General features: G+C 39.2%; 5 protein-coding genes, 3 non-coding genes and 1 pseudogene across 8 annotated transcripts; 4 read left to right on the top strand and 5 right to left on the bottom strand.

The window, feature by feature from the left end:
• Positions 1-29: 29 nt before the first annotated feature.
• On the top strand, positions 30-1,661 carry LOC144532624 (histone H4-like). The gene has a single exon (XM_078273491.1). The coding sequence runs from the start codon at positions 1,152-1,154 to the stop codon at positions 1,524-1,526; it is 375 nt and encodes a 124-aa protein (XP_078129617.1). The 5' UTR covers positions 30-1,151; the 3' UTR covers positions 1,527-1,661.
• A 2,728-nt stretch (positions 1,662-4,389) lies between these two features.
• Positions 4,390-4,461, bottom strand: trnae-cuc (transfer RNA glutamic acid (anticodon CUC)). Its single transcript has one exon. It is a non-coding gene; the product is annotated as a tRNA-Glu (tRNA).
• Positions 4,462-5,578: 1,117 nt separating this feature from the next.
• LOC144532491 (histone H4) lies at positions 5,579-5,926 on the top strand. Its single transcript, XM_078273276.1, has one exon. It carries the CDS (start codon positions 5,590-5,592, stop codon positions 5,899-5,901), a length of 312 nt encoding a protein of 103 aa, XP_078129402.1. The 5' UTR covers positions 5,579-5,589; the 3' UTR covers positions 5,902-5,926.
• A 410-nt stretch (positions 5,927-6,336) lies between these two features.
• trnae-cuc (transfer RNA glutamic acid (anticodon CUC)) lies at positions 6,337-6,408 on the bottom strand. The gene has a single exon. It is a non-coding gene; the product is annotated as a tRNA-Glu (tRNA).
• Positions 6,409-7,504: 1,096 nt separating this feature from the next.
• Positions 7,505-7,576, bottom strand: trnae-cuc (transfer RNA glutamic acid (anticodon CUC)). Its single transcript has one exon. It is a non-coding gene; the product is annotated as a tRNA-Glu (tRNA).
• Positions 7,577-7,820: 244 nt separating this feature from the next.
• Positions 7,821-9,082, bottom strand: LOC144532398 (histone H3-like). The gene has a single exon (XM_078273116.1). The coding sequence runs from the start codon at positions 9,071-9,073 to the stop codon at positions 8,663-8,665; it is 411 nt and encodes a 136-aa protein (XP_078129242.1). The 5' UTR covers positions 9,074-9,082; the 3' UTR covers positions 7,821-8,662.
• A 1,394-nt stretch (positions 9,083-10,476) lies between these two features.
• On the bottom strand, positions 10,477-11,665 carry LOC144532257 (histone H1-like). The gene is made up of 2 exons (XM_078272921.1): positions 10,965-11,665; positions 10,477-10,684 (listed from the first exon to the last, which is right to left on the bottom strand). The coding sequence occupies exons 1-2, from the start codon at positions 11,594-11,596 to the stop codon at positions 10,666-10,668; spliced, it is 651 nt and encodes a 216-aa protein (XP_078129047.1). The 5' UTR covers positions 11,597-11,665; the 3' UTR covers positions 10,477-10,665.
• Positions 11,666-19,977: 8,312 nt separating this feature from the next.
• Positions 19,978-21,575, top strand: LOC144532366 (histone H1 pseudogene; annotated as a pseudogene).
• A 947-nt stretch (positions 21,576-22,522) lies between these two features.
• Positions 22,523-23,713, top strand: LOC144532321 (histone H2A). The gene has a single exon (XM_078273015.1). It carries the CDS (start codon positions 22,601-22,603, stop codon positions 22,985-22,987), a length of 387 nt encoding a protein of 128 aa, XP_078129141.1. The 5' UTR covers positions 22,523-22,600; the 3' UTR covers positions 22,988-23,713.
• The last annotated feature ends 1,681 nt before the right edge of the window (positions 23,714-25,394 follow it).

Here is a 25,394-nt window from a genome sequence, read left to right as displayed (position 1 = left end):
GTATGTGTATATATATATATATATATATATATATATACACACTTGATATACAAATTCACATGCGCTCTACACAATATGTACCTTAGTTGACCTATGAGCAGTATTGCTTTTGATTATCAGTCTCAAATACTTTATTTTCGTGAGAGTGTACAAACGTAATACTAGGAAGTGGTGTTTTCTTTTATTTCATACACGTATACATGGGTTTTTAACAAGGATTTCCCTCAATATTAATGACATTGCCTTTAAATACATTGCTACGCAAGTAAGTAATAAACATGTTAAAATGTAGTGATTTAAACTGTATACGTTTCTTCAGCCTTGGTGAAGTATTGTGCAGTGTTTGGCTCTGTCATGGGTTTTGAAAATGAAAGTAGTCGAGTGCTAAACGTCTATTGTTTTCTATTTTGAATTTTACTTTCTTTTTAACGTCTTGGATTCTCATATTTTTTTATTTAAATGTTATATCATAACACCGTTTTGTCAGAGTGAACATGAGAACATCTCCACTGTAATTGTGTGCTTATGATAAAGTCTTGATTAATTGAACTGTCCAAAAAAATACAAAACATTCTTCTCCTTAAATGTTATGAGTGAGAAGTGTATTTATCCACGGGGAAATTGTTGTGTTGCATTTAGGAGTAGAAAAAGACAGATTTACCTTGTTGATCCCAAATTCTCGCCCATTGTCACAAAGGGTCCTTTCCTTTCTATTGTTAGAAAAACGTTTGCTGCCCAGCTGTCTTCAACTACGTCCGCAGAAAGGCTTTTTTCTTTCTTCTTAAACCAACGGACAATATTTTATTTGCTGTTTACCTTTCCTACATTTTCATGAAATGCAATTGCCTTTCTATAACTCTTGAAAAATCACTTCTAAATACATATTTTAAACTGTATCAAATATAAACCTACTATAGTAAACCCTTGTGTGTGGTTATGTGTTTAAATGTGTGTATAGTTTATCTCATGTTATGGTTTTGTATTATTGCAGTAATGTCCTGTGTGCTGTACGGTCTTTTTTTCCTTTGTTTGGGAATCCTGGTGTTTCTTGTGCCAACATTTTGAATACATTTGACCAGAGTAAACCGGTCCAAACCGGTTAGAAGCAGCGGGCTAAGCAGAGGCTGCCTGTCTTCAACTACGTCCGCATAATGGCTATATATGTCTACGCTCGCCGCTGCTGGTTATCAGTTAACAAACTAGGCTCTGACATAATGAGTGGTCGCGGAAAAGGAGGTAAAGGACTCGGGAAAGGAGGCGCTAAGCGTCACCGTAAAGTTCTCCGTGATAACATCCAGGGAATCACCAAACCCGCCATTCGCCGTCTGGCTCGCCGCGGTGGAGTGAAGCGTATCTCCGGTCTGATCTACGAGGAGACCCGCGGTGTGCTCAAGGTCTTTCTGGAGAACGTCATCCGTGACGCCGTCACCTACACCGAGCACGCCAAGAGGAAGACTGTGACCGCCATGGATGTGGTTTACGCTCTGAAGAGACAGGGCCGCACCCTGTATGGCTTCGGAGGCTAAATCAACGACGACCTGATCTAACGACAACCCAACGGCTCTTTTCAGAGCCACACATTTACTCACAAAGAGCCTAATCCTGTAACTTTAAAAAATATAATATAAACATAAAATTAAATAACTTCTACTTCGTCCATATATCAGATTTAACTGTGACTGTTTTTATTTACGAAGTTGTCTCAGTGCAGCAGAACACTGCAGTACAGATAATTAAAGTAATATTTGATATGTAGTTTAAAGCAGGGGTGTCAAACATACGGCCTGTGGTCCAGAACCGGCCCACCAAAGGGTCCAATCAGGCCCACTGGATGACTTTGCAAATTGCAGAGAAGTCCTTCATTTCACTTACAAATATACCATTTCAATCTTACAGAATTTTCCGATTTTCTTTTTACATAAATGTATGACTTTAATCTTAGGTTAACGTTTTTCTCCCGGGTCTGTAACATTATTTTTTTTCCTACGATGGCCTTAGATGGCTGTTGTAGCAGAAGCAACTTGTGTTTCTACCATCAAACTGACTTTCTGGAGTGATTTAGGTCCTAAAGTATTTACAGCAGCAACAAAAGCACACTTCAGGCACTGGTCAGTAGTGGTGTGTGTGTGTGTGTGTGATACTGTCGATCCAATACCAAGTAAATACTGGGCCAATATCGCCGACAACGATACGATCGACACTTTTTAACCTCCTGTTGTTCTCGGGTCAAATGTGACCCAGTTTCAAAAAGTTTTTATATCAGTAATTTGGGTTTCTTTCAACCACATTTTCAAGAAAAAGTAACTTGGATGGTTCCCTACAACACTGTTCACAATTAAAATAAATTGACAAAAAGTGACAAAAATGTCGGAAAAAGCTTCTTAAACTTGGGGGGAAAATATGAAAACATTAAAAAAAAGTGACAAAAAAACTTGGCTAAAAGTCATCAGTGGTGTATGTGTCAAATTCCCCCTTTTCGGTTGTCTTAACTTTCTTAAATTGTTGTGGATGCATTTGAAGCAAATGTCATTTTGCTATAGACTTATGTAGACAGGTAGATGTAGGTTTGCAACAAACACAGTTCCAAGTGATTAATTTCTTGTTGTAGTGGACCTTCACTCTGCCCAACCGAGAGCTGAATGATATTTGTGGTTCAAAGAATAAAATATAGACTTCTGATGACTCGTCTCCAAAACACACCTGTTTACTTAAAGTGTAACTCTCGCCAAAATGCAACCTAGGGTCTTTTTGTGAATGTACCCAGTTTCATTTAAAAGGACATATTTAGGACGGAAACGCCACTTTTAAGATGCACCGTATTCTCGTTTTTGGGTCAAATGGCCTTTTGAATGGGAGAGCTAGGGGCGCTACGATGCTAGCCTCAAAATATCTATGTTTAAACCACCAAGAAGGCTCGACACAACATGAGACTTTGCTCCAAGTATCACCAGGAGCTCTACACCTTAACCACAGCACTGACAACATTGTTTGTGTACCCAGAGTTTATTAAAAAGAAAGGTTTTCAACAACTCACGTTAGCTGTTGTTGATTACGCTATCCGCCATTTTCCCAGTCAAAAATAGGCGCTCTCCGAATGCGAATGAACGGACTCCACAGGAGGAAATGTCATTCCTCTATGAGGCTCCTTTTTCAACTACAAGGTCAGTATTGTGTTTTGAGCAACTCACGTTAGCTGTTGTTCTTCCGGTCGTCGTCTATCAAGCCAGTCAAAAATAGTCGAGGGAGGAGAGTAAAGATGGAGAGCTCCTAAAGCTTAGTTCCATATAAATGCACGGATTATTGTTGTTTTGTCGTTAGTGAAACACAATACTGACCTTGTAGATGAAAAAGGAGCCTATGTCCGGTATTTGTTGCCGCCATCACTGGCAAGATGAGGGCTGACTCTGAAAGTCAGAAGTGGCGTGACCCAACCCTTCTCGCGTGACTGGCGATCGACATTTGCGCTTTTTCCTCTCCAAAGGCAATCCATACGAACTTAATGGCAAAATGGGCAAATCAAAAATTGTATTTGAATTACCAAGCAAACTAATGTTATAACCACAACCAGAAGTAGCCTAGTTCTAAGTCTTCTCAATAGTTGGATTTATTTATTTTTTATAGCATACTTATTCTGGCACAGTGAAGACATTACTCAACGTTTTTCACCCTGTACGGCTTCGGAGACTAAATCAACGATGACCCAACGGCTCTTCTGTAGAACACAATACTTCTTAAAGAGTGTATTTTCTGTAATATTTAAAAAAAAAAAACTATAAATACACATATCAAACTGGATAACTCACAACATACTCATAACTAAGTAGTCCCCATATAATCAAATCAAATGAAGTTTTAATGTGACCCAAGTAGCCTTCCGTGTAACACACAACTTCAGCAGAGATAATGTTAAAGGGGAACTATGCAGTTTTTTTTAGTTTAATTTACCTTAAATGAACAGCTTCGGAGTCATTGGAATGATTATATGACTTTTTTCGGGTTGAATGGTGGTCGTCTCGCTCCCCCCCTAGCTCCTGTGAGCAGAAAAACCACCCTTGCAACTTTGGGCCGGTGCCTTGCTTCACGGCACTGCACACATACGCCCATTCAGGAACCGGCTAACGAGGTAGAGATGGAGTTTTTCACACTATCGTCATGGCTGAGGCGGCAAAAAAGAAGCAGAAAGCTAGGAAAGCATTGTCGGAGGAACAGAGAAACGAGACACAAGTAAACATGGGAGCTGCCAAATATCTATTCTGAAGCTGTAGGGGTGGCTCTATAGAGAAACCTGCTAGCAAAAATCGCGCAAAAAGCGAAGAAATGGCCAAAACTGCATAGCGCCCGTTTTAGATAAGGTAGACTTTTGTAAAAGTAAATTCCTGAAAACACTAGTTCCCTGACCGGGAATCGAACCCGGGCCGCGGCGGTGAGAGCGCCGAATCCTAACCACTAGACCACCAGGGAATCACGCAACTACACTGGGAGATGATGAGGAGTACTATAGATCAGGGTACCTAAAACATACAGGCTTATGTTTCAGTCTGTAGATGAGATATTGTAAATACACACACACACAAGTTAGCGTTATATAATACATATTGAAACATCTTATGAAACTTAATAAATCCCCAAGGGGCAATTCATTCATACAGTCTATCCCTGTAAATACTCACGGTGGTTATGTTTTAACCGTAACCCATTTTACCCATGTACTGTTTCCCCTTATGTCCCCAAGTCCAATCCTCTATTATCTGATTTAATTTAAATAATGTAAAGACTTTTACATGAGTGATTGTGTGTATGAAACACCAAATTATGAAAATAAGTATAGTCGAATTTTTAACATTGTACAAACAATGCTAGTACACAAATAATATCAAATAAACAGGGATGCTGTTGCAGCAGCAGATTGCCTACCTAACCTGATATAACTACTTTATCAACTGATAGGTAATTGTATTAGAATATGGAAGAGGAATACTTAAGGATCACAGCTCTGAGTTGGTTGTGTATCAGTGTTTAGTGAAACCAGTTAGCTTTTATCAATAAAAATGCCTCGGTAAGCACCATAGCTGTTGTATTGTGAAGGCTAAGGATCCTTCCCTTTGTTTGCTGCTCAGCTGTCTTCAACTACGTCCGCAGAAAGGATTTTTTTAATCTTAAACCAACGGATAATATTTTTATTAATTTGCTCTTTATCTTACCTACGTTTTATTTTCATGAAATGAAATTGCTTTTCTATAACTCTTGAAAAATCACTTCTAAATACATATTCTACATATTTAGTTAATCCGTGTGTGTGGTTATGTGTTTAAATGTGTGTATAGTTTATCTCATGTTATGGTTTTGTATTATTGCAGTAATGTCCTGTATCCTGTACTGTTTTTACTTTTTTTTTTTCCTTTATTTGCTAATCCTGATGTTTCTTGTGCCAACATTTTGAATACATTTGACCAGAGTAAACCGGTCAAAACCGGTTAGAAGCAGCGGGCTGAGCTGAGGCTGCCTGTCTTCACCTACGTCCGCAGAAGGGCTTTATATGTCTGCACTATCAGCTGCTGGTTATCAGTTAACAAACTAGACGCTGCCATAATGAGTGGTCGCGGAAAAGGAGGTAAAGGACTCGGGAAAGGAGGCGCTAAGCGTCACCGTAAAGTTCTCCGTGATAACATCCAGGGAATCACCAAACCCGCCATCCGCCGTCTGGCTCGCCGTGGCGGAGTGAAGCGTATCTCCGGTCTGATCTACGAGGAGACCCGCGGTGTGCTCAAGGTCTTTCTGGAGAACGTCATCCGTGACGCCGTCACCTACACCGAGCACGCCAAGAGGAAGACTGTGACCGCCATGGATGTGGTTTACGCTCTGAAGAGACAGGGCCGCACCCTGTATGGCTTCGGAGGCTAAATCAACGACGATCTGATCTAACGACAACCCAACGGCTCTTTTAAGAGCCACACACTTTCTCTTAAAGAACCCATTTCCTATAATATTGTATATAAACTATAAATATACATATGAGGCTGGATAGCTCACAACTAAGTAGGCCCCATATTACCAAATGTCAAGCTTTAATGTGACACAAACTGCCAAAACAAAATTTAGATAAGAGACTTAATTAATCCCACACTGGGGAAATTCCTGAAAACACTAGTTCCCTGCCTGTTTTCTGTAATTTATAAAAACTATAAAGACAACTGTATACCTCACAATTAAGTAGTCCCCATATAATCAAATGTCAAGTTTGTGTGACGCACGTTGCCTTCAGTGTAACACAACACAGATAACGTTATAAAATACAGACTATTAATCCCACACTGGGGAAATTCCTGAAAAGACTAGTTCCCTGACCGGGAATCGAACCCGGGCCGCGGCGGTGAGAGCGCCGAATCCTAACCACTAGACCACCAGGGAAGTATACACTTAAATAGGGAGATGATTAGGAGTAACATAACTCAGGGTACCTGAAACATACAGGCTTTAAATAAGTTATAGAAAGTGTTACTCTACAGTCTTGTATTACAGTCTGTAGATTAGATATTGTAAATACACCCTCACACGTTAGCATTATATAATACATATTGAACTTCATAAATCCCAAAAGGCAATTAATTCATACAGTCTATCCCTGTAAATAATCATGGTGGTTATGTTTTAACCCTAACCCATTTTACCCATGTACTGTTTCCCCTTATGTCCCCAAGTCCAATCCTCTATTATCTGATTTAATCTAAATAATGTAAAGACAAAGATAAATATACTTGAATTTTGAACATTGTATAAACAATGCTAGTACACAAATAATATCAAATAAACAGGGAAGCTGTTGCAGCAGCAGATTGTCTACAGCAAATACATTTCCCAATGAAAGACTATCTCTAGCACTTTAATTTCTCATTTATCACTGCAAATATTGCACTTTAGATACAATTTGTATTGCTGGTTCTGAATTGCTTATTGTTCTAGTGTTTTATGAGTCTGTTGGAACAAGCTTCCCATTCATATTAGGTCCTCTTTTACTGCCGAGATCTTTAAGTCTCGTCTTACAGTTTTTCACAATTGCTAAAACACAGTGTCTGAAACCGTGCTCCATTCTCTGAAAACATTAAACACAAAACCTCTGACTCCTCTTGCAAAATCATACTTTTGCCTCGTAACAGATGACCTGTGTTCAAAATCAAACACTGCTCTCAAATCATAAACAAAGTGATCAAAATCCTGTGCCAACCCTGTACGGCTTCGGAGGCTAAATCAACAACTGCTCGATCTAACGACAACCCAAAGGCTCTTTTAAGAGCCACACACTTCTTTTTAAAGAACCCATTTCCTATAATATTGTAATACACATATGAGACTGGATAGCTCACAACTAAGTAGGCCCCATATTACCAAAAGTCAAGCTTTAATGTGACATAAGTTGCCTTCCATGTAACAGACAATTTAAGCAGAGATAATTTGGATAAGAGAGACTTTATTAATCCCACACTGGGGAAATTACTGAAAACACAAGTTCCCTGACCGGGAATCGAACCCGGGCCGCGGCGGTGAGAGCGCCGAATCCTAACCACTAGACCACCAGGGATGCATACAATGTAGTGCTTACACCGGGGGATGATGAGCAGCATCATAGGTCAGAGTACAGGCTTTAAAGCATGATATAACAACATATTGAAACTTCTTATAAAACTTCATAAATCCCCAAGGGGCAATTCATTCATACAGTCTATCCCTGTAAATACTCACGGTGGTTATGTTTTAACCGTAACCCATTTTACCCATGTACTGTTTCCCCTTATGTCCCCAAGTCCACTCGTCTATTATCTGATTTAATTAAAATAATGTAAAGACTTTTACACGAGTGATTGTGTGTATGAAACACCAAATTATGAAAATAAGTATACTCGAATTTTGAACATTGTATAAACACTGCTAGTACGAAAATAATATTTTATTATTTATTATTTGATATACTATTTTTATTGTTGGTTCTGCATTGCTTATTGTTCTAGTGTTTTACAAGTCTGTTACTGATAATGTCCTGTTTCTTTTAGGAGATGTGTAAGAAATGAATTTCCCTTTGTGGGATAATAAGGTTTAGTTTATCAGCCGTCTCCACAAAATAAACACTGAATGCTGAACACAATTAGCGTATCATTACACATGAGTAGAAGCAAAAGCACTTACTACTCAACAAGGATGAGAAAGCTATCTGAATGGATGGCTTGGGTGCTTCTTTGCTTAAAGATGTCTAAAAACAAGGACTAGCAGATTTAGGAATAACTTCTTTCCCAAAGCGATAAGTCTTAAATGAAGCTAAACTTTTTAATGACGCAGTTTGCACTGTTACTCAGCACTTTATCCACTTAGTGTGAGAATAGATGTGTAATAGTTGTGTTTTTAATGTTATGGTTTAGGAGAGAGAGAAATATGAGAGGAGTTTTATGTATTACAATGATGAACAATCTTACTTGGCGCAACAATTTCGTCATACTTTAGGCATTCAATTAAAATACTAATTTATGAACCATTGCTTATCAGCACATAACTACATTATCAAGTGTTAAAAGTTGTATTAGACTATAGAAGAGGAATAAGGATCACAGCTCTGAGTTGTATGTGTGGTGGCTCTTAAAAGAGCCGTTGTGTTGTCTTGAGCAGTCAGGGGAGTTTAAGCCCTCTCGCCGCGGATACGACGGGCCAGCTGGATGTCTTTGGGCATGATGGTGACCCTCTTGGCGTGGATGGCGCACAGATTGGTATCCTCGAACAGGCCAACCAGGTAAGCCTCGCTGGACTCCTGCAAAGCCATGACGGCGGAGCTCTGGAAGCGCAGGTCGGTCTTAAAGTCCTGAGCGATCTCTCTCACCAGGCGCTGGAAGGGCAGCTTACGGATCAGCAGCTCGGTTGACTTCTGGTAGCGACGGATCTCCCTCAGAGCCACGGTACCGGGCCTGTAACGATGAGGCTTCTTCACGCCGCCGGTGGCCGGGGCGCTCTTGCGGGCAGCCTTCGTAGCCAGCTGCTTCCTGGGGGCTTTGCCTCCGGTGGACTTACGAGCGGTCTGCTTGGTTCTTGCCATTCTGCTTCACTTTACTCACGAAAAGTAGCGATGATTCCAGAGCGCCAGTCTTTGTTTATATAGCCAGAACCGGCGCACAGGCGACGCTGATTGGTCCAATTGCTGGCGCAAATGCGACGCGGATTGGTTCAATGTTTGCACGGGCTACGGCAGCTCAGCCATTGGACAAAAGGAATTTGAAAATTCAAATTTACCCGCTCATTTTAATCTATTGTTTAGCACATTTCTAAAGCTTTGGGCTTTTAACAGAACAGATGAACACACTTATTGTATTTCTTGATCTTATAGTTAATATTATTAACACGTGTGTTTTAACTTCTATTTTATTTTCCATTACATATGGCATACCTGTTTTTATGTCCATTCTGTCTAGTTTTGCCTTATTGTAAAGCACTTTGTGCTGCATTTCTTGAAACATTTCTTGTAGGCAATAATGAACTCTTCACTGACAAATTTAGTTTATTTAATTTCATGAAATAAACATGGTTTTGAATATCAGTGTGTTGGGAGAAAAATCATTTAGGAAACATTTAATATAAATAAAAAATAAGTTAAGTGTGTTAACATGTTTACACAGTGCTGTAGATCTGTTAATCAGTTACACATGTTGAATATAAAAATACAAATGTCTACGTCTAATATACTGTATAGTATATATGTTATATTAAACAGTAAAACCTTTATGAATTATCATCATTACTACTACTACAATTATAAAACATTACACCAAAGGTCATTTACCCATGTATAAAATATACTATATGTGCATTTCTGCCATTTATACCTTCACTCCACTTTTTATTTCCACTTTAACTTACTATTGCTCTACTAATTTTCTAGTAAACAGCTATGATGGAAAACTGCCAAAAGATTTGGGTGTGTCACATCAAGCCAACTACATGTATTTTAAACATTTTGAACTTACACCCATTATTAATCAAGATACATTTGTTCTTGTAACTTTATATATTATACAGCTATTTTCACTGATACTGTCTGCATCTGGTTAGTTGTCAAAACTGATATTTGCTGTGTGAAACTATTGATTAGGATCAATATAAATCTGGATCTAAATACTTAACTATAAGATAAATCTACAGCTGAATAAAACAATTGATAAGCAGTGACTTTCCACCATAGCAGCTGTAAAGTCCCACGGAACTTTTTTAGTGTGTTTGCAGACATCAAACTAACCTTTGTTTTATTAAGATATAATCGCAGGAGCTGACTGTTTTTACTTTGAATCTATAACAAACATCTCTTCTCATCATCAAACTGGTTTTGGCGAACTTCTGATGTATTTTAAAGCATTTAGGAGAGGAATTACAAGGAAAAGACTCGCAGCAGTGCCTCACACGGCAGTAGTTTTGGGAGGTTTAAAGGCTTCCCAATCAAAATACAAACATATTTAAAGCTTTATTTGACTTGTATATAAAGATAAACTCCGTCGCTATCAGTACCAATACACTTTACACTTTGTTTGTTCCTCCAGATGTGTATTTCATACATGTATTGGTGAAGAGAAAACACAAGTTACACGGTATTCGTGCTGCACTGGTGAGCGGCAGACTGGGATTGTCTCTCCACGGTTCTCATGGTGTGTTTGAGTGTCTGTTTTAGTAAGAAGAAATAGAACAGCAACTGTAGTTTAACTCAGTAGCCGGTATAATACGTAGGTATAAGCGGCATAATAATAAATAACAAAAGTGCAATGATTTCTCTTATAAATCAGATTATAAATAATGAACTGAGACACCAAACAAAACTATTAAAAGTATGTACAATTATAGTGCAAATATAAAATAAAGTAATCGGGAAAATGGCTCTTTATGGCATTTGGGTGGCTCTTAAAAGAGCCTTTTGATGGGTGAAGCAACCTTTTTAGATTTACTTCTTTGCTGGTTTCTTGGCTGCGGCCTTCTTTGCGGGTTTGGCAGCTTTAGGTTTGACGACCTTCTTGGCGGCTTTCTTGGGGGTGACGGCCTTCTTGGGTGCAGCTGCCTTCTTGACCACCTTCTTTTTTGGGCTCTTTGTAGCCTTCTTGACCGGTGTCTTCTTCGCTACGGCAGTCTTCTTTGCCTTCTTGGGTGTTGTTGCTTTAGCTTTCTTGGTTGCTGCTGGTTTCTTAGCGGCAGCGGGCTTCTTTGCTGCCGGCTTCTTGGCTTTGGCTGCGGGTTTCTTCGCTGCTACCTTCTTGGGCTTTTCAGCAGGCTTGGCGGCCTTGAAGGATCCAGACGCACCGTTTCCTTTGGTCTGGGTGAGGGCTCCTTTGGCAACCAAAGCCTTCACGGCGCGTTTAATGAGGGCGGATTTGTGTTCGACGTCGAAGCCTTGAGCGCCCAACTCCTTCTTCAAAGCCACGTAAGAAATACCTTTACGTTCCTTGGAGGCGGTGACAGCCTTCAGGATGAGCTCAGCGGCGCCGGGGCCAGTCTTCTTTGCCGGCTTGGCTGCTTTCTTTTTGGGTGCTTTTGTGGCCGGGGCCGGTGCGGCGGGTGGAGCAGCTGGAGCGACTTCTGCCATTGTGTTATCAAAGCGATCTTCTCGAGTAGTCTGAGATGACTGATAGAAAACTCCCAGCAAAGAGAGGAACTTAAACACATCATGAGAACCGTAGAGAGACAATCCCGGTCTGCCGCTCAGCAGTGCAGCAGGAACACTTTGTCACTTGTGTTTTCTCGTCACCAATAAATGTATAAAATACACATCTGGAGGAAGTACTAAAGTGTAAAATTGAATGTAACTGATAGCGAAGAAGTTTATCTTCATATATAAGTCAGATAAAGCTTTATAGATGTTTGTTTTTTGATTGGGAAGCCTTTAAACCTCCCAAAACTACTGCCGTGTGAGGCACTGCTGCGGGTCTTTTACTTGTTATTTCTCTTCTAAATGCTTTAAAATACATCATAAGTTCACTAAAACCAGTTAGATGGTGAGAGGATAAGTTTATTTAAAGACTCAACATAAAAACAGTCAGCTCTTGCTATTATATCTTTATAAAACAGGGGATAGTTTGGCGTGTGCAAACACACTCAAAAAGTTGCTTGGGACTTTACATCTGCCATGATTGAAAGTCAGTGTGCATGATTTGTTTTATTCTGCTGTAGATTTATTTTATATTTGAGACAATCCAAAAGTACTTCTTAGTCATTAAAGCCAATGCACATAACATTTACACTTTATTTCACTTTTGCCATTTACTTTGGGCAGATCTGTTCATCTGTTCTGCAGCAAACCCAGTCAGCTGCACATATATATACACACTGTATAAAGTTGGAGCAAACTAAATTACTCAATGAAAACATCATATATATTTACTATGATAACATTCAAAGTGTATATATAGCTTTAATATGTATCAGCCTGGCACATGTCTTTCTATACAAGATTTTTAGAGGTATATTTTTAAATATAGGCCTAGTGACAGTTTCATGGTCTCATTAAGTTCTATCAACCTGACAAAAGAAATATTAAGTCACAGTCTCTGAAATGAAATCAGCAAGTTGTTCTTAACTTAAAAAGTCACGTAGAACTAGAAAGCCTTTATTGTCAAGGAAATTACGAACTACTCCTGATCAGTGCAATAAAAAGACACAAGAAAATACCACGAGGGCAAAACAACTTCAGCAAACAAACAATCTGCAGCCCACAACACAGGTTCTAAAATAATAATTGAAATTGTATGCAATGTTGCAATTGAATGAACGTAATTATTGAACGTCAATACATTTCTTTTATTGCACTACAATAAACGTCAAGATCCCTTGACCTTGAAAGACGTCAGTAAAATAAGAAGGGCAGCTTAATATGAAAAACATATCAACATGTAGATCATTTCTTTGTCAAGCCATGGTTCTGAGAAACTAGTTAATGCTTAAATCTTTTGTGTGTGTGTGTGTGTGTGTGTGTGTGTGTGTGTGTGTGTGTGTGTGTGTGTTAGGATTTTTGGGTTGCGTTTTACTTTAGGGAGGAGGGGGGAGGGATGACATGCAACAAACAGCCGCAGGTCACCAAACCCCCACTGCTGCATACTCATCCTGCACATACACTTATTCTTACTACTCTTATAATGTTACTGTTTCTGCACTACAATGGTACTGTTACCACACTGCACATAGCTGTACATACTGTACATATCTGTATATATGGTTCATACTGAATATCCATATGTATTCTGTTTTTCTTATAAGATATTCTGTTAATACACTGCATATATCTATATTATTTGTACTACTATTATAATGTTACTGCTACTACACTGCACATATCTGTACATGTTGGTCATACATTGTTCATATTACATAGCCATATTATTCTGCTCTTATAAGGTAACTGCTAATACACTGCACATATTTATATTTAAAAAAAAAAAAAAAGACTCAACCTACATGGGGCGCACGCACTATGGGTGAGCTAGGGGTTGCCCCGTTAATGTTTTAATCTTAAATTAGTGGGACTATTGTATTGCTCTCTGAACTTGATTATCTTGTTATGAATAGTGTCAGTTCATTTGCTACCAGTAGTTGGGTTACATAATGGTTTGGCTCCGCAGAAGTCTAAACTGCTCACTGGGATTTTGTTACATTATTTGAATCAGATCCAGATCAGGCAAAGGTGCTTTTAGTAACCTGATGGAACAAACTGCAATCTGACGTAATAATAATAATAAAAATAATAATAATAATTATAATAATGTATACTTTATTAATCCTGCAAGGGGAAATTACAATGTTTTTCACTCTGTTGTTATTACACACATTACACACAGGCCTGAATTACACACACATGCTCAGTACCTACATGCACTAATGGAGAGATGTCAGAGTGAGGGGGGGGCTGCCCATGGAAATGCGCCCCGAGCAGTTGAGGGTTCAGTGCCTTGCTCAAGAGCCCCTTGACAGTGCCCAGGAGGTGAACTGGCACCTCTCCAGCTACCAGTCCACCACCATACTTTGGTCTGTATGAGGACCTGAACCAGCAACCCTCTGGCATCTATAGAGCAGTGCTTTTCGACCTTGTTAAGATGAAGCCATATCTTCTTGCGATTATTCATCACAGATAATGGCCTCACAGTTTAACGGTGAATTATCAGCAGTTAAACCAAAGACTGTTTCAGATTGTTTCCGATAGATTTTAGAGACCCGAAAACCAGAAAAAGCCACAACATTTTTTTTTATTTTAAGTTGCACACATTTAATTTCCCCTCAGACCTTAGGTGATGCTGGTTGTACATTTTGGAGGGTGGATGGTTAGATTGTGCATCTCTTTTAGTTTTTTGTCATTTGCACACACACATATATATATATAAATAATTGCAATATTACACAGTCTATGCATTTGCATAATCCTTTATTCTGTTTATTATGTTACTTGTCATGTATATGTGTAGTAACGTAAACAATATGAGTTCACCAGTAATGAAACATAAAAGCAGGAATTTTCAAATAACAGGACAAGTTTTTCTTGCAACAGGCTGTATATGTTGTGGCAGGTGACCACTAGATGGCAATGTTTGTTCTGTAATACAACAAGGATTTCTGTTTTATTAGAATTAAAGCCCATGTTGCAGGGTTTATTTCCTAATGAATTTGCGCAATTTGCTTGTTGGTAATAAACATTTAAACTGTTACCCAACAACATCAAATACAATGGATATCACAAAACGGAATAAAATACGAAAAAGTTGTACTATTTTACAGCGGTTTGCAATGATTCTCTTTCCCCCCACAATGCATTGCATTACGTCACGTTGGGGAGACGACAGACGAAAGCCCCGTCTCTGTTCACTGGTCTCGGTTTGTGCCACTGGTGTTGCAAAATATAGCTTTTGGTCTCGACCGAGTTCATGTGTCTTTATTATGTGTATAATAATATTGGAGGGAAAGTGAAACACAGCTTGGACGGGGATGCTGTTCGGCTTTTCACAAGTTTAGACAGCTAGCTACGCTGACGTTTGCTAACGTTAGTGCAACAGCGTTAGCCTAGACTGCTAGCTAGGTAAATATTACGACTGCCTTTGGAGTTTCCTATATCTGCGTCCACGTTGTCAACATAAGACATGTTGCGTTAGTGCTCCTTTTGTACCATAATTTTATTGAATGAAATGTTAAGCTTCGCACCTACGAGACGGGTGGGTTTTTGTTACATACAAAGCTAACTGGCTATAGTTAGCCTGTATGTATGCTAGCGGAATTAGCTAACGTTGCGTAACCAGCCAGCAACTTCGGCAATCGGTAGTAGTTTCGGTGAGCTAACCACGACAGTATTGTCGCCCACAACCAACCTCTGCTGCTAAAAGCAGTCAACCTGCAGTGATCTTTGAAATAGAGACGCTTGTGGATGTGTTAGCTGTCGTAGTTAGCTCGTCGAAACTACTGCCGAAGCTGCTGGTTGGCTACGCAACGTTAGCTAATTCCACTAGCATACGCACAGGCTAACTATAGCCAGTTAGCTTTGTGTGTAACGTAAAGAAAAATCCACACATCTCATAGGAGCGAAGCTTAACATTTCATTCAATACAATTATGGTACAAAAGGAGCACTAACGCCACATGTCTTAAAATGACAACATGGACGCAGATATAGGAAACTCCAAAGGCAGTCGTAATATTTACCTAGCTAGCTGTCTAGGCTAACCCTGTTGCGCTAACGTTAGCAAAACATCGGCGTAGCGTTAGCTAGCTGTCTAATCTTGTGAAAAGTCGAACAGCACCCCCGTCCAAATAATAAATAAACACTAGGCAAATATGTTGTTACTGGAGCTAGTAGGCTACCATCGAAACGTGAGATATCTAATCGAAAATGTGTTTTCAACGTCGGGGGATTTCACAGGTGGGACTGGCAAGTTAGCCCATAGCTAGCATGATGCCTTCTGCTTCTAGATCTAGCTAGATTACCAGTACTTATCTGAACTAACGACATGATCACTGTCACTAGATATAAAGAAAACCTTGACTTTCACTCTGTGTTATTCACTGACAGTAAAAACCCCTGTTCCTCATCCCAGTCAGTCACCATAGTACTAGTACTAGGCTGAGGCACAGTCACCATAGTTCTAGTACTAGGCTGAGGCACGGTCACCATAGTTCTAGTACTAGGCTGAAGCACAGTCACCATAGTTCTAGTACTAGGCTGAACCACGGTCACCATAGTTCTAGTACTAGGCTGAGGCACGGTCACCATAGTTCTAGTACTAGGCTGAAGCACGGTCACCATAGTTCTAGTACTAGGCTGAGGCACGGTCACCATAGTTCTAGTACTAGGCTGAAGCACGGTCACCATAGTTCTAGTACTAGGCTGAGGCACGGTCACCATAGTTCTAGTACTAGGCTGAGGCACGGTCACCATAGTTCTAGTACTAGGCTGAGGCACGGTCACCATAGTTCTAGTACTAGGCTGAGGCACGGTCACCATAGTTCTAGTACTAGGCTGAGGCACGGTCACCATAGTTCTAGTACTAGGCTGAAGCACAGTCACCATAGTTCTAGTACTAGGCTGAGGCACGGTCACCATAGTTCTAGTACTAGGCTGAGGCACAGTCACCATAGTTCTAGTACTAGGCTGAGGCACGGTCACCATAGTTCTAGTACTAGGCTGAGGCACAGTCACCATAGTTCTAGTACTAGGCTGAGGCACGTCGCCCCAATGTGACGTCATCACCGAATTGCGTTAAAAAACCCAATAATACCAAAAAAGACAAAAACTGGCCTTTAACACTATTTGGAGACATTTTTAACAATGATATACATATGTTGAGTGCTTTATGTACCCATTAATCAACAGTGGTGGTTAACCTGCAACATGGGCTTTAAGCTCAAGAAAATGTATCAAGACATCCAGGTAATTAAGAGGCAGCCATGCATGGAGCAATAGGAGTGCCATGAAAAAGAATAAGTCTCTCAAAGAATGAGAAAATAAAAGTATAAATGAGTAAATGAAACAAAAAATGCCTAACCCTAATATACATGGACAAAGTAATTAATTTGACTCACAAAGCACTGTGGTCTGCATGCACCATGTTTCTTTAAGGCCAGACCAACTGTAAAAATCAATATTTTAATTAACCGATATCACCATGAAATTCTCCCAGCTGATTACTTAATTTAAGTGTTTTATGACTTTTTTTTTTAAATGTTATGAATAATATATTCAAATGAGACATCCCACAAACTGGCATCTAAGTATATTTACATATGTACAGGACAACTACATCATATCTGTGCATGTTGTTCATACATTGTTCATATTACATAGCCATATTTATTCTGCTCTTATAAGGAAACTGCTAATACACTGCACATATTTATATTTAATTTATATTACTCTAAACCACCTTCTGTAAACCAACTGTATACTACTGTCTACACTGCACTATATTTCTTGTCCTGTTTATGCACCACCTGTCTATACCTGTGTATACTTTGCAGAGGCGTCGGACTGGGAGGAAAAAAGGGGACTGAGTACCCAGGGCCCTCATGTGAGGAGGGCCCAAAAATATGCTATAATGAATAGCTGTGAATGTGGGGAGGGGCCCATAGAAAATGCCTTACTACAGCACCCAGAATTTTTTGCTACGCCCCTGATACTTTGTATATCGCATTGCACTTTTCTGCTCTTTTTGCACTTCTGGTTGGACGCAAACTGCATTTCGTTGTCTTTGTAGCCTACTTGTACTCTGCACAATGACAATAAAGTTGAATCTAATCTAATATAACATTTACAAGGGGAGGTATACAGTAACAACTGGCAACTGAGTGTGATTCTTCCGTCTATTTTCCCCTAGGTTAGGTTAGTCTCTTAAAATGGATCCCCTACTGGGGCATATAGGCCGACTACAAAGATTCTCCAGCTGTCTCGGTCCTGAGCAAGCCTCTCCAGCTGTCCCCAAGTGTGGCCTGTCCTCTTGACATCGGCGTCCAGGTCTCGCCAGCCAGCCAGCTGTCTCTGGGTCGACCTCTCTTCCTTTTCCAGTACTGTAGGCTACAGTAGCCTACAGTACCTCAACATTTGGACTTAAGTACAGTCTGTACTTAAGTCCAAATGTTGAGGTACTTGTACTTTACTTGAGTATTTTCTTTTCCTGCCACTTTCTACTTCTACTCCGCTACATTTCAGAGAGAAATATTGTAATTTTTACTCCACTACATTCATCTGTTACAGCTTTAGTTACTAGTTACTTTAGTTACTAGTTACTTTACACATTAAGATTCCTGCACACAAAACACATGTAGTTATAAAATCTCATGTTTTATTCTAAAGTAAACTAGCCAACAATATAACGGCTACAAGTCCAGCTGACATGATTAGACCATTAAACACACTGTTTGAATCCTTTCCTCTTTCTAAAATAGGAGGATTGTTCTTTACTTTTAATACTTTAACTACATTTCCCTGATGATACTTAACAGACTTTAACTAAAGTAACATTTCCAATGCAGGACTTCAACTTGTAACAGAGTATTTTTACATTGTGGTATTAGTACTTTTACTGCAGTAAAGGATCTGAATGCTTCTTCCAGCGCTGCTTATTTTACTCAATTTCCTTTCGGACTTGTATTTGTACATAAATGTTTTGCTTGTGTGTTTAAGTATCACACCCTGGCAGTTATTTAACCAAAATATGTGTATTGAATATGTTATTAGAGCCTGTGTGGAGGTATCTCTTCCTAATTTGCATCATTGCAAATTGCATCATTTGAATCATTTGTTTGTTTTTAAAGTCTACAAAAGTCAATGAACAAGAATATAGCTTAAACAATGAAGTCTAGTGTTGACAGTGTGTGGGAGCCAAACTGTGACCTGAGGAAGTTAAGGGCCGTGTAAGAGCCTTTGTGTCCTTACAGTGTTACATCTATCTGTCTAACACATTTGAGATTGTAATAGCTATGATCTAAATGTGGTTGTATAAATTAAACTGCTAAACACACTGTGTCAGGAAGTGTAGAAGTGTAGATCTCAGCCAGTGGCCTAAATCCCAACATGAGTGGGTTTGCAGATCCCAAAACAACGTCTTTTAATGAAACAATATTTGCAAGAGTTGACTGTTTTTAAATGGAGTCTCTGAACAAACATGTATTCTCTCTTTCAAACTCTTTTAAGTGAACTTCTGTTGTATTTTAAAGCATTTGGGAGAGAGATCACAAGGGAAAGACCCGCAGCACTGCCTCACAAGGCAGTAGTTGGGAGGTTAACAGGCCTAAGTAATGTAATGACTATAATGTATGTATAAACATAATAAATGCATGATACATATTAAAGCAATACATTGACACTTTACATGCTATCATGGCAGATATATATACATAGATATGTATATATGTATAATTATATAATGTCATTCACTCCAACTGTATACAGGCCTTGGGCCACATGAACAGCTTATAGTGGGTTGCTGCAGAACAGATGAACAGATCTTCTCAAAGTGAATAGAAAACGTGAAATAAGATATTCCTTTCATGTGCATTAACTTTAATGACTGAAAAATACTTTTTGATCGTCTCACCTATACAATAAATCTAAAGCAGAATAAAACAAATGACAGACAGTGACTTTCCACCATGGCAGCTGTGAAGTCCCAAGGAACTTTTGAGTGTGTTTGCAGATGCCAAACTAACCTCTGTTTCCTACAGATATAATAGCAGGAATATACTGTTTTTACTTTAAGTCTTTAAACAAACATGTGCTCCCACTATCTAACTGGTTTTAGTGAACTTGCGGTGTATTTTAAAGAATTTAAGAGAGAAATGAGAAGGAAAAGACCCGCAGCAGTGCCTCACACGGCAGTAGTTATGGAAGGTTTAAAGCCTTCCTTATCAATAAACAAACATCTGCAACGCTTAATTGGACGTATATGTAAAGAGAAACTCCTTCGCTATCAGTTCCCTTAAATTTAATAATTTAGTTGTTCCTCCAGATGTGTATTTTATACATTTATTGGTGAAGAGAAAACACAAGTGGCACAGTATTCCTGCTGCACTGGTGAGCGGCAGGCTGGGTTGAGTCTCCACGGTTCTCATGGTGTGTTTAAGTGTCTGTCTTTGCTGTGAGTTCTGTACCAGTCACCACAGACTACTCTAGAAGATTATTCGATAACATAATGGCAGAAGTCGCTCCAGCAGTCGCTCCGGCCCCGGCAAAGGCCCCCAGGAAGAAAGCAGCCAAGCCGGCCAAGAAGTCCGGTCCCGGCGCCGCCGAGCTCATCCTGAAAGCTGTCGCCGCCTCCAAGGAACGCAAGGGTATTTCCTTCGTGGCTCTGAAGAAGGAGTTGGGCGCCAAAGGCTACGACGTAGAGCACAACAATGCCCACGTCAAGCGCGCCATCAAGACTCTGGTGTTGAAAGGAGCCCTCACCCAGACCAAGGGAACCGGGGCGTCCGGGTCCTTCAAGGCCGCCAAGCCTGCTGAGAAGCCCAAGAAGGTAGCAGTGAAGAAACCCGCAGCCAAAGCCAAGAAGCCGGCAGCGAAGAAGCCCGCCGCCGCTAAGAAACCAGCAGCAGCCAAGAAGACTGCCGTCGCAAAGAAGCCCAAAGCAGCTAAGGCAACACCCAAGAAGGCGAAGAAACCTGCGGTCAAGAAGGCTACAAAGAGCCCTAAGAAGGTGGCCAAGAAGGCGGCAACCCCCAAAAAGGCAGCACCCAAGAAGGTTGCACCTAAGAAAGCCGCCAAGAAGGTCGTCAAACCCAAAGCGGCAAAACCCGCAAAGAAAGCTGCAGCCAAGAAGCCAGCAAAGAAGTAAACTGTTCACATTTGAACATACTCACCCAACGGCTCTTTTAAGAGCCACCCAAATCCACCTAAAAGAGCCTTTTTCCCGAATCTATTATTTTTGTATGTGCGGTTGTTTAAACGTATGGTCAAATGCAAAACACTTAACAGAGAACCAGCACTTAAACACGAGGATTGGACAAGCTATACAACTAAAAATAAGAATCAATGACATACATGCGTGTAATAAAAGTTAAACGTCCTATAAAACATGACATAAAAATCATATTTGTTGTAGACATATTGAAAAGTGAACTAACATGTAATGTAAACAGGAATGTAGTGAATGTACATATATCATCAAATAATTATCCAGTGATAAGAATAGGTAGTAAAACCATATGAGAAGGTAAAGTAATAATATAGTAAATCAAGTGCTGTTTAAAATATACACATACATATTACACTTAATGGTTAAACAGTGGTGGAAAGTACATTTACTCAAGTACCGTACTAAAGTACACTTTTGACTGCTTGTACTTAACTTGAGTATTTCCATCTTATGCTAAATCAACTCCATTACATCTCTAAGGCAAATATTGTACTTTTTACTGTACTACATTTATTTGATAATTACAAGTGATGGTTAAAAAAACAATATGTTTAGATGATATGATGCAGTACTGTGCGACTCAGTGGTATTCAAAGTATCTAAATGGTCTCAACATTGATGAACTACAGCATTAAAATATTGTAAACATATCTGTTAGTAATAAAAACAGAATAATATAATATTCTATAATTACATAACACTTACGCATAATTACCGTAGTACTTTTGATACTTGTACGTATAATTTGCTGATAATACTTTTGTACTGTTACTGCAGATGCAGCTAAAAAAAGCATATAAATTAACTAACATGGCTGTTTGTATGAATAAGGTATGCTAACTGCCATCATTTGTGAAATGTAACTAAGTGTACATTTACTTATGTATTGTACTTCAGTACATATTAAGGTTATTATGTTCACTGACCGTTTTAAACTTCTACTCTACATGTATTTGACAGCTTAGTTAGTAGTATTGGTAGGAGATTCAAAGGCTTAATGGATTAAGATTTAAAAAACTTGTGACACCATTTTTTTTACTATTTTTACAAACCAAATAATCAATCAATCGATAAATGGAGAAAATAATTAGCAGATTTATTCAGAATGAAAATAATCATTAGTTTATAGTTCAAAAATAACTTCAGTTCAACCACCTCTAACAGTGAAATACTGCTTTTACATTAATGACAGACGGACAGACTAAGTTGATTAAATATTTAAGTTTTTTATCATTTATCATTCAGCTCATTTTCGAGCAGGAACTTAGATGTGATTAATTCAGCTGAAGTAAAATTCAATTTCATTCTTACAAATATAAACTGTTTAATCTTGATGCACATGATCTTAGCAGGCATGATCCTTATTACAAATAATATTACACATTTCCTCGAGGTTTTATGCTATGCTGTTAATTATTGTTTCTTTTTGTGCTTCACTGTGTTTTTTTTAAACTTTATTTGATTATTTTATGCTATGTTATTGCACTATACGTTTTCTGCTTGTACACAGTATACATACACAAAGTTCTGTGAAGGCAAGTCCCAGAGCATGTAGGGCTGTGACGTCGAGCCCTCTGATTGGTCAACCGTACTGCTGTGCCTGACCAATGACCGACCAGATGATTGCTATATAAGCCGGGCTCTTCCAGCTTCGAGTTATTCTACTCTTTGCGTCACAATTCGCGGTCTGTATCACAGAGAACTATTTGGGAAATGTCTGGACGAGGGAAAACCGGTGGCAAAGCCAGAGCAAAGGCCAAGACTCGCTCATCTCGTGCTGGACTCCAGTTCCCAGTCGGCCGTGTCCACAGGCTCCTGAGGAAGGGTAACTACGCTCAGCGTGTTGGTGCTGGCGCTCCCGTTTATTTGGCGGCCGTGCTCGAGTACCTGACCGCTGAGATTCTGGAGCTGGCTGGAAACGCCGCCCGCGACAACAAGAAGACTAGAATCATCCCCCGTCATCTGCAGCTGGCCGTCCGCAACGACGAGGAGCTCAACAAGCTGCTCGGCGGTGTGACCATCGCTCAGGGAGGTGTGCTGCCCAACATCCAGGCTGTCCTGCTGCCCAAGAAGACCGAGAAAGCCGTGAAGAGCAAGTAAAGCTCCGTGCTGCTCCTCAACCAACCCAAAGGCTCTTTTAAGAGCCACCCACTCCATCCAAAAGAGCAAATTCCTCCTCAAAGTTCAAACTATTCTGCTACACCATGTTTCCCATACACTTAGAAGCTAACATTTAATACAATAATCACAATTGATGCCAAGTGTGTCCTAGTAGAATCACAGCAATGTATAGTCAAAATAGCCTAATGGCTTTTTCTTCTTTTTAACCACCCACTTCATCCTAAAGAGAATAGTCAGTGGTGTTGCTCCTTTACATCTCATAGGAAGCCTTAACTATCATTAAATACATGTACCATATTCAGTAGTTATCCTGTATAGCAGCACAAAGTGGTTTATAGCAAGTAAATTGCATAAACTGATCATTAAAATGGGGACATGTGTGCAATGCATTTTGTTTTTAATGTTTGATTTCCGTTATATTTTGTTTCTGTTGAAATAAACTTGCTTTCCTCAACAGCCTTTTTGCTCAGTCTCTACACAGTTGGCGAGCTGGGCTGTGACACAATGGATAATAAGATGGAAGGTTAAAATCCACTGAATAAAAGTTAAAATAATAAAGGCAGTGGCCATATTTATATGCTTATGACTCATTTTATAAGTAACAGATAAACATGGCTTTGAACAACTGACATAATACTGATATATTCTGTTTTTATTCTGTTCTCATTTTAATTTATGTACTTTTCTCTGCTGCAACAACTGTCTTTCCCCGTCCGGGATTATTCTGTTATTGTAGTTTGTTAAAAAAAAAGTCAAAGTATTAAATATACAACATTAAATGGCAATTTCTGTGTTTGTGGCTAGTAATGCAGAAACATAATTAGCTATTATTATCATGGCCAGTGTCAACAAAACACAAAGGTCAAGGAAGGGGGGGACTCATTTTGAGTTAACGGTGTTAACTTCATGTGGTTGCTTCACAGGATTTTTACTCTCTCACAGTTAAAATCCAGATAGACAACAAAGAGACAAGAGGCTAGAAGTTGCCTCTTTGTTATTTGAGCGTGTGTTTGTGCATGCATGTTCAAGATGGCAGCAAGTGAACATCAAATGTTTTATGGTTTTTTATCTAAACCTGGGATCTTTAACAGGAGGGACTCATAGTCACTGCAGGGTGGGCATCAAATGATTGTTTGATAATGGTTTGAGTGTTTCTCCCCCCCCCCCAAAATATAAAGATGTTTGAAAATACACATGGATGAGGATGATAAAATAACAGATCCACATGAATACTATGGACAATAAAAGAAAAGATACTAAGATAAGATAGGCGACCTTTAGAAGGACATGTTTGTTCTTTATATTTTCATCTCATTTTGGCACCTTGATAGAAGGCGTCTCCCATGCAGCTACTGTTCATACCTTCATTATACACAAACATGAGGAAATAATTCAATGGCCCCCAGCACCTCCTCTATTCTTATATCACTTTAGGTTCTCCACTCTTTCCACTGCTTCTCCATGTATGTGGAGGGGGAGGTGAACTATATCCTTTGTTCGACTCAAGTCAATCACCATCTCCTTTGTCTTAGAGGCGTTTAGGTGTTCACCTTAAGCCTGGAGCCTCATTGTCTACAATCAGCCCAATTCATGTGGTGTCGTCTGCGAATGTAATTATGGACTTGGAGGTGTGATTACCAACGCTGTGGTCGGTCTGTGAAGGGGTCCAGTATCTTTTTGTGTATTTTAATCACTGTTTAGCTCATAAACTAATATGCTTTGGCTTGACTGAAGGTTTTATTTTTTTATTTAATTATGTATTATTAGAATGATGATGCAAGATAAAGTACCATTCATGACATGACAAAATAAAATGTCTACTTTACAAATGCAGTAGATGGAAAGGGATTTAAGTATCTTTTGAGATACTGGCGCTTTACTTTTACTCTCCTCATTTAACTATTTACACACAGTTTTTTAGTTATTTACATATAGGCCAACATAAACTACTAAGACTCATCTTTTACTGTCTTCAGAATGAAGTCTTCATCTTCAACTTTTAGTTATTTTTATTTACACAGATGTGTCAAGTTTGAACCAAACATCACAAGTAAAAGATGGTCCCTCTATCTGAATTAATCTGTGAAAACGTGTGTTTCTAAAGAAGAATAAAAGCAAATATGTAAATCTTATATGTGGTACATGTTTGGTAAACATCATGTTTTTTTAAGGGGGCTGATTTGATGGATTTATTTAGATTTTATGAGAGTTTGAGTTTAACACTGTAAGACCCAAATATAGAAAGACCTAAAAAAAATAATTATTTTTTACCTTTCAGATGTTGTAGGAGGCCTTTGATGCAGAAATGAAAGAGTTTAAAAAAAAATGTTTATGTAGTTTTTAGAGAAATGTAATATTGCAACATTGGGCTTAGTTGGGAGCAGAA

Source organism: Sander vitreus, chromosome 17, assembly GCF_031162955.1.
Source record: "Sander vitreus isolate 19-12246 chromosome 17, sanVit1, whole genome shotgun sequence".
In the NCBI taxonomy this organism is placed as follows: Eukaryota; Metazoa; Chordata; class Actinopteri; order Perciformes; family Percidae; genus Sander; species Sander vitreus.
Note: the sequence above shows the minus strand (reverse complement) of the source record. Positions and strands in the feature narration are given on the sequence as shown.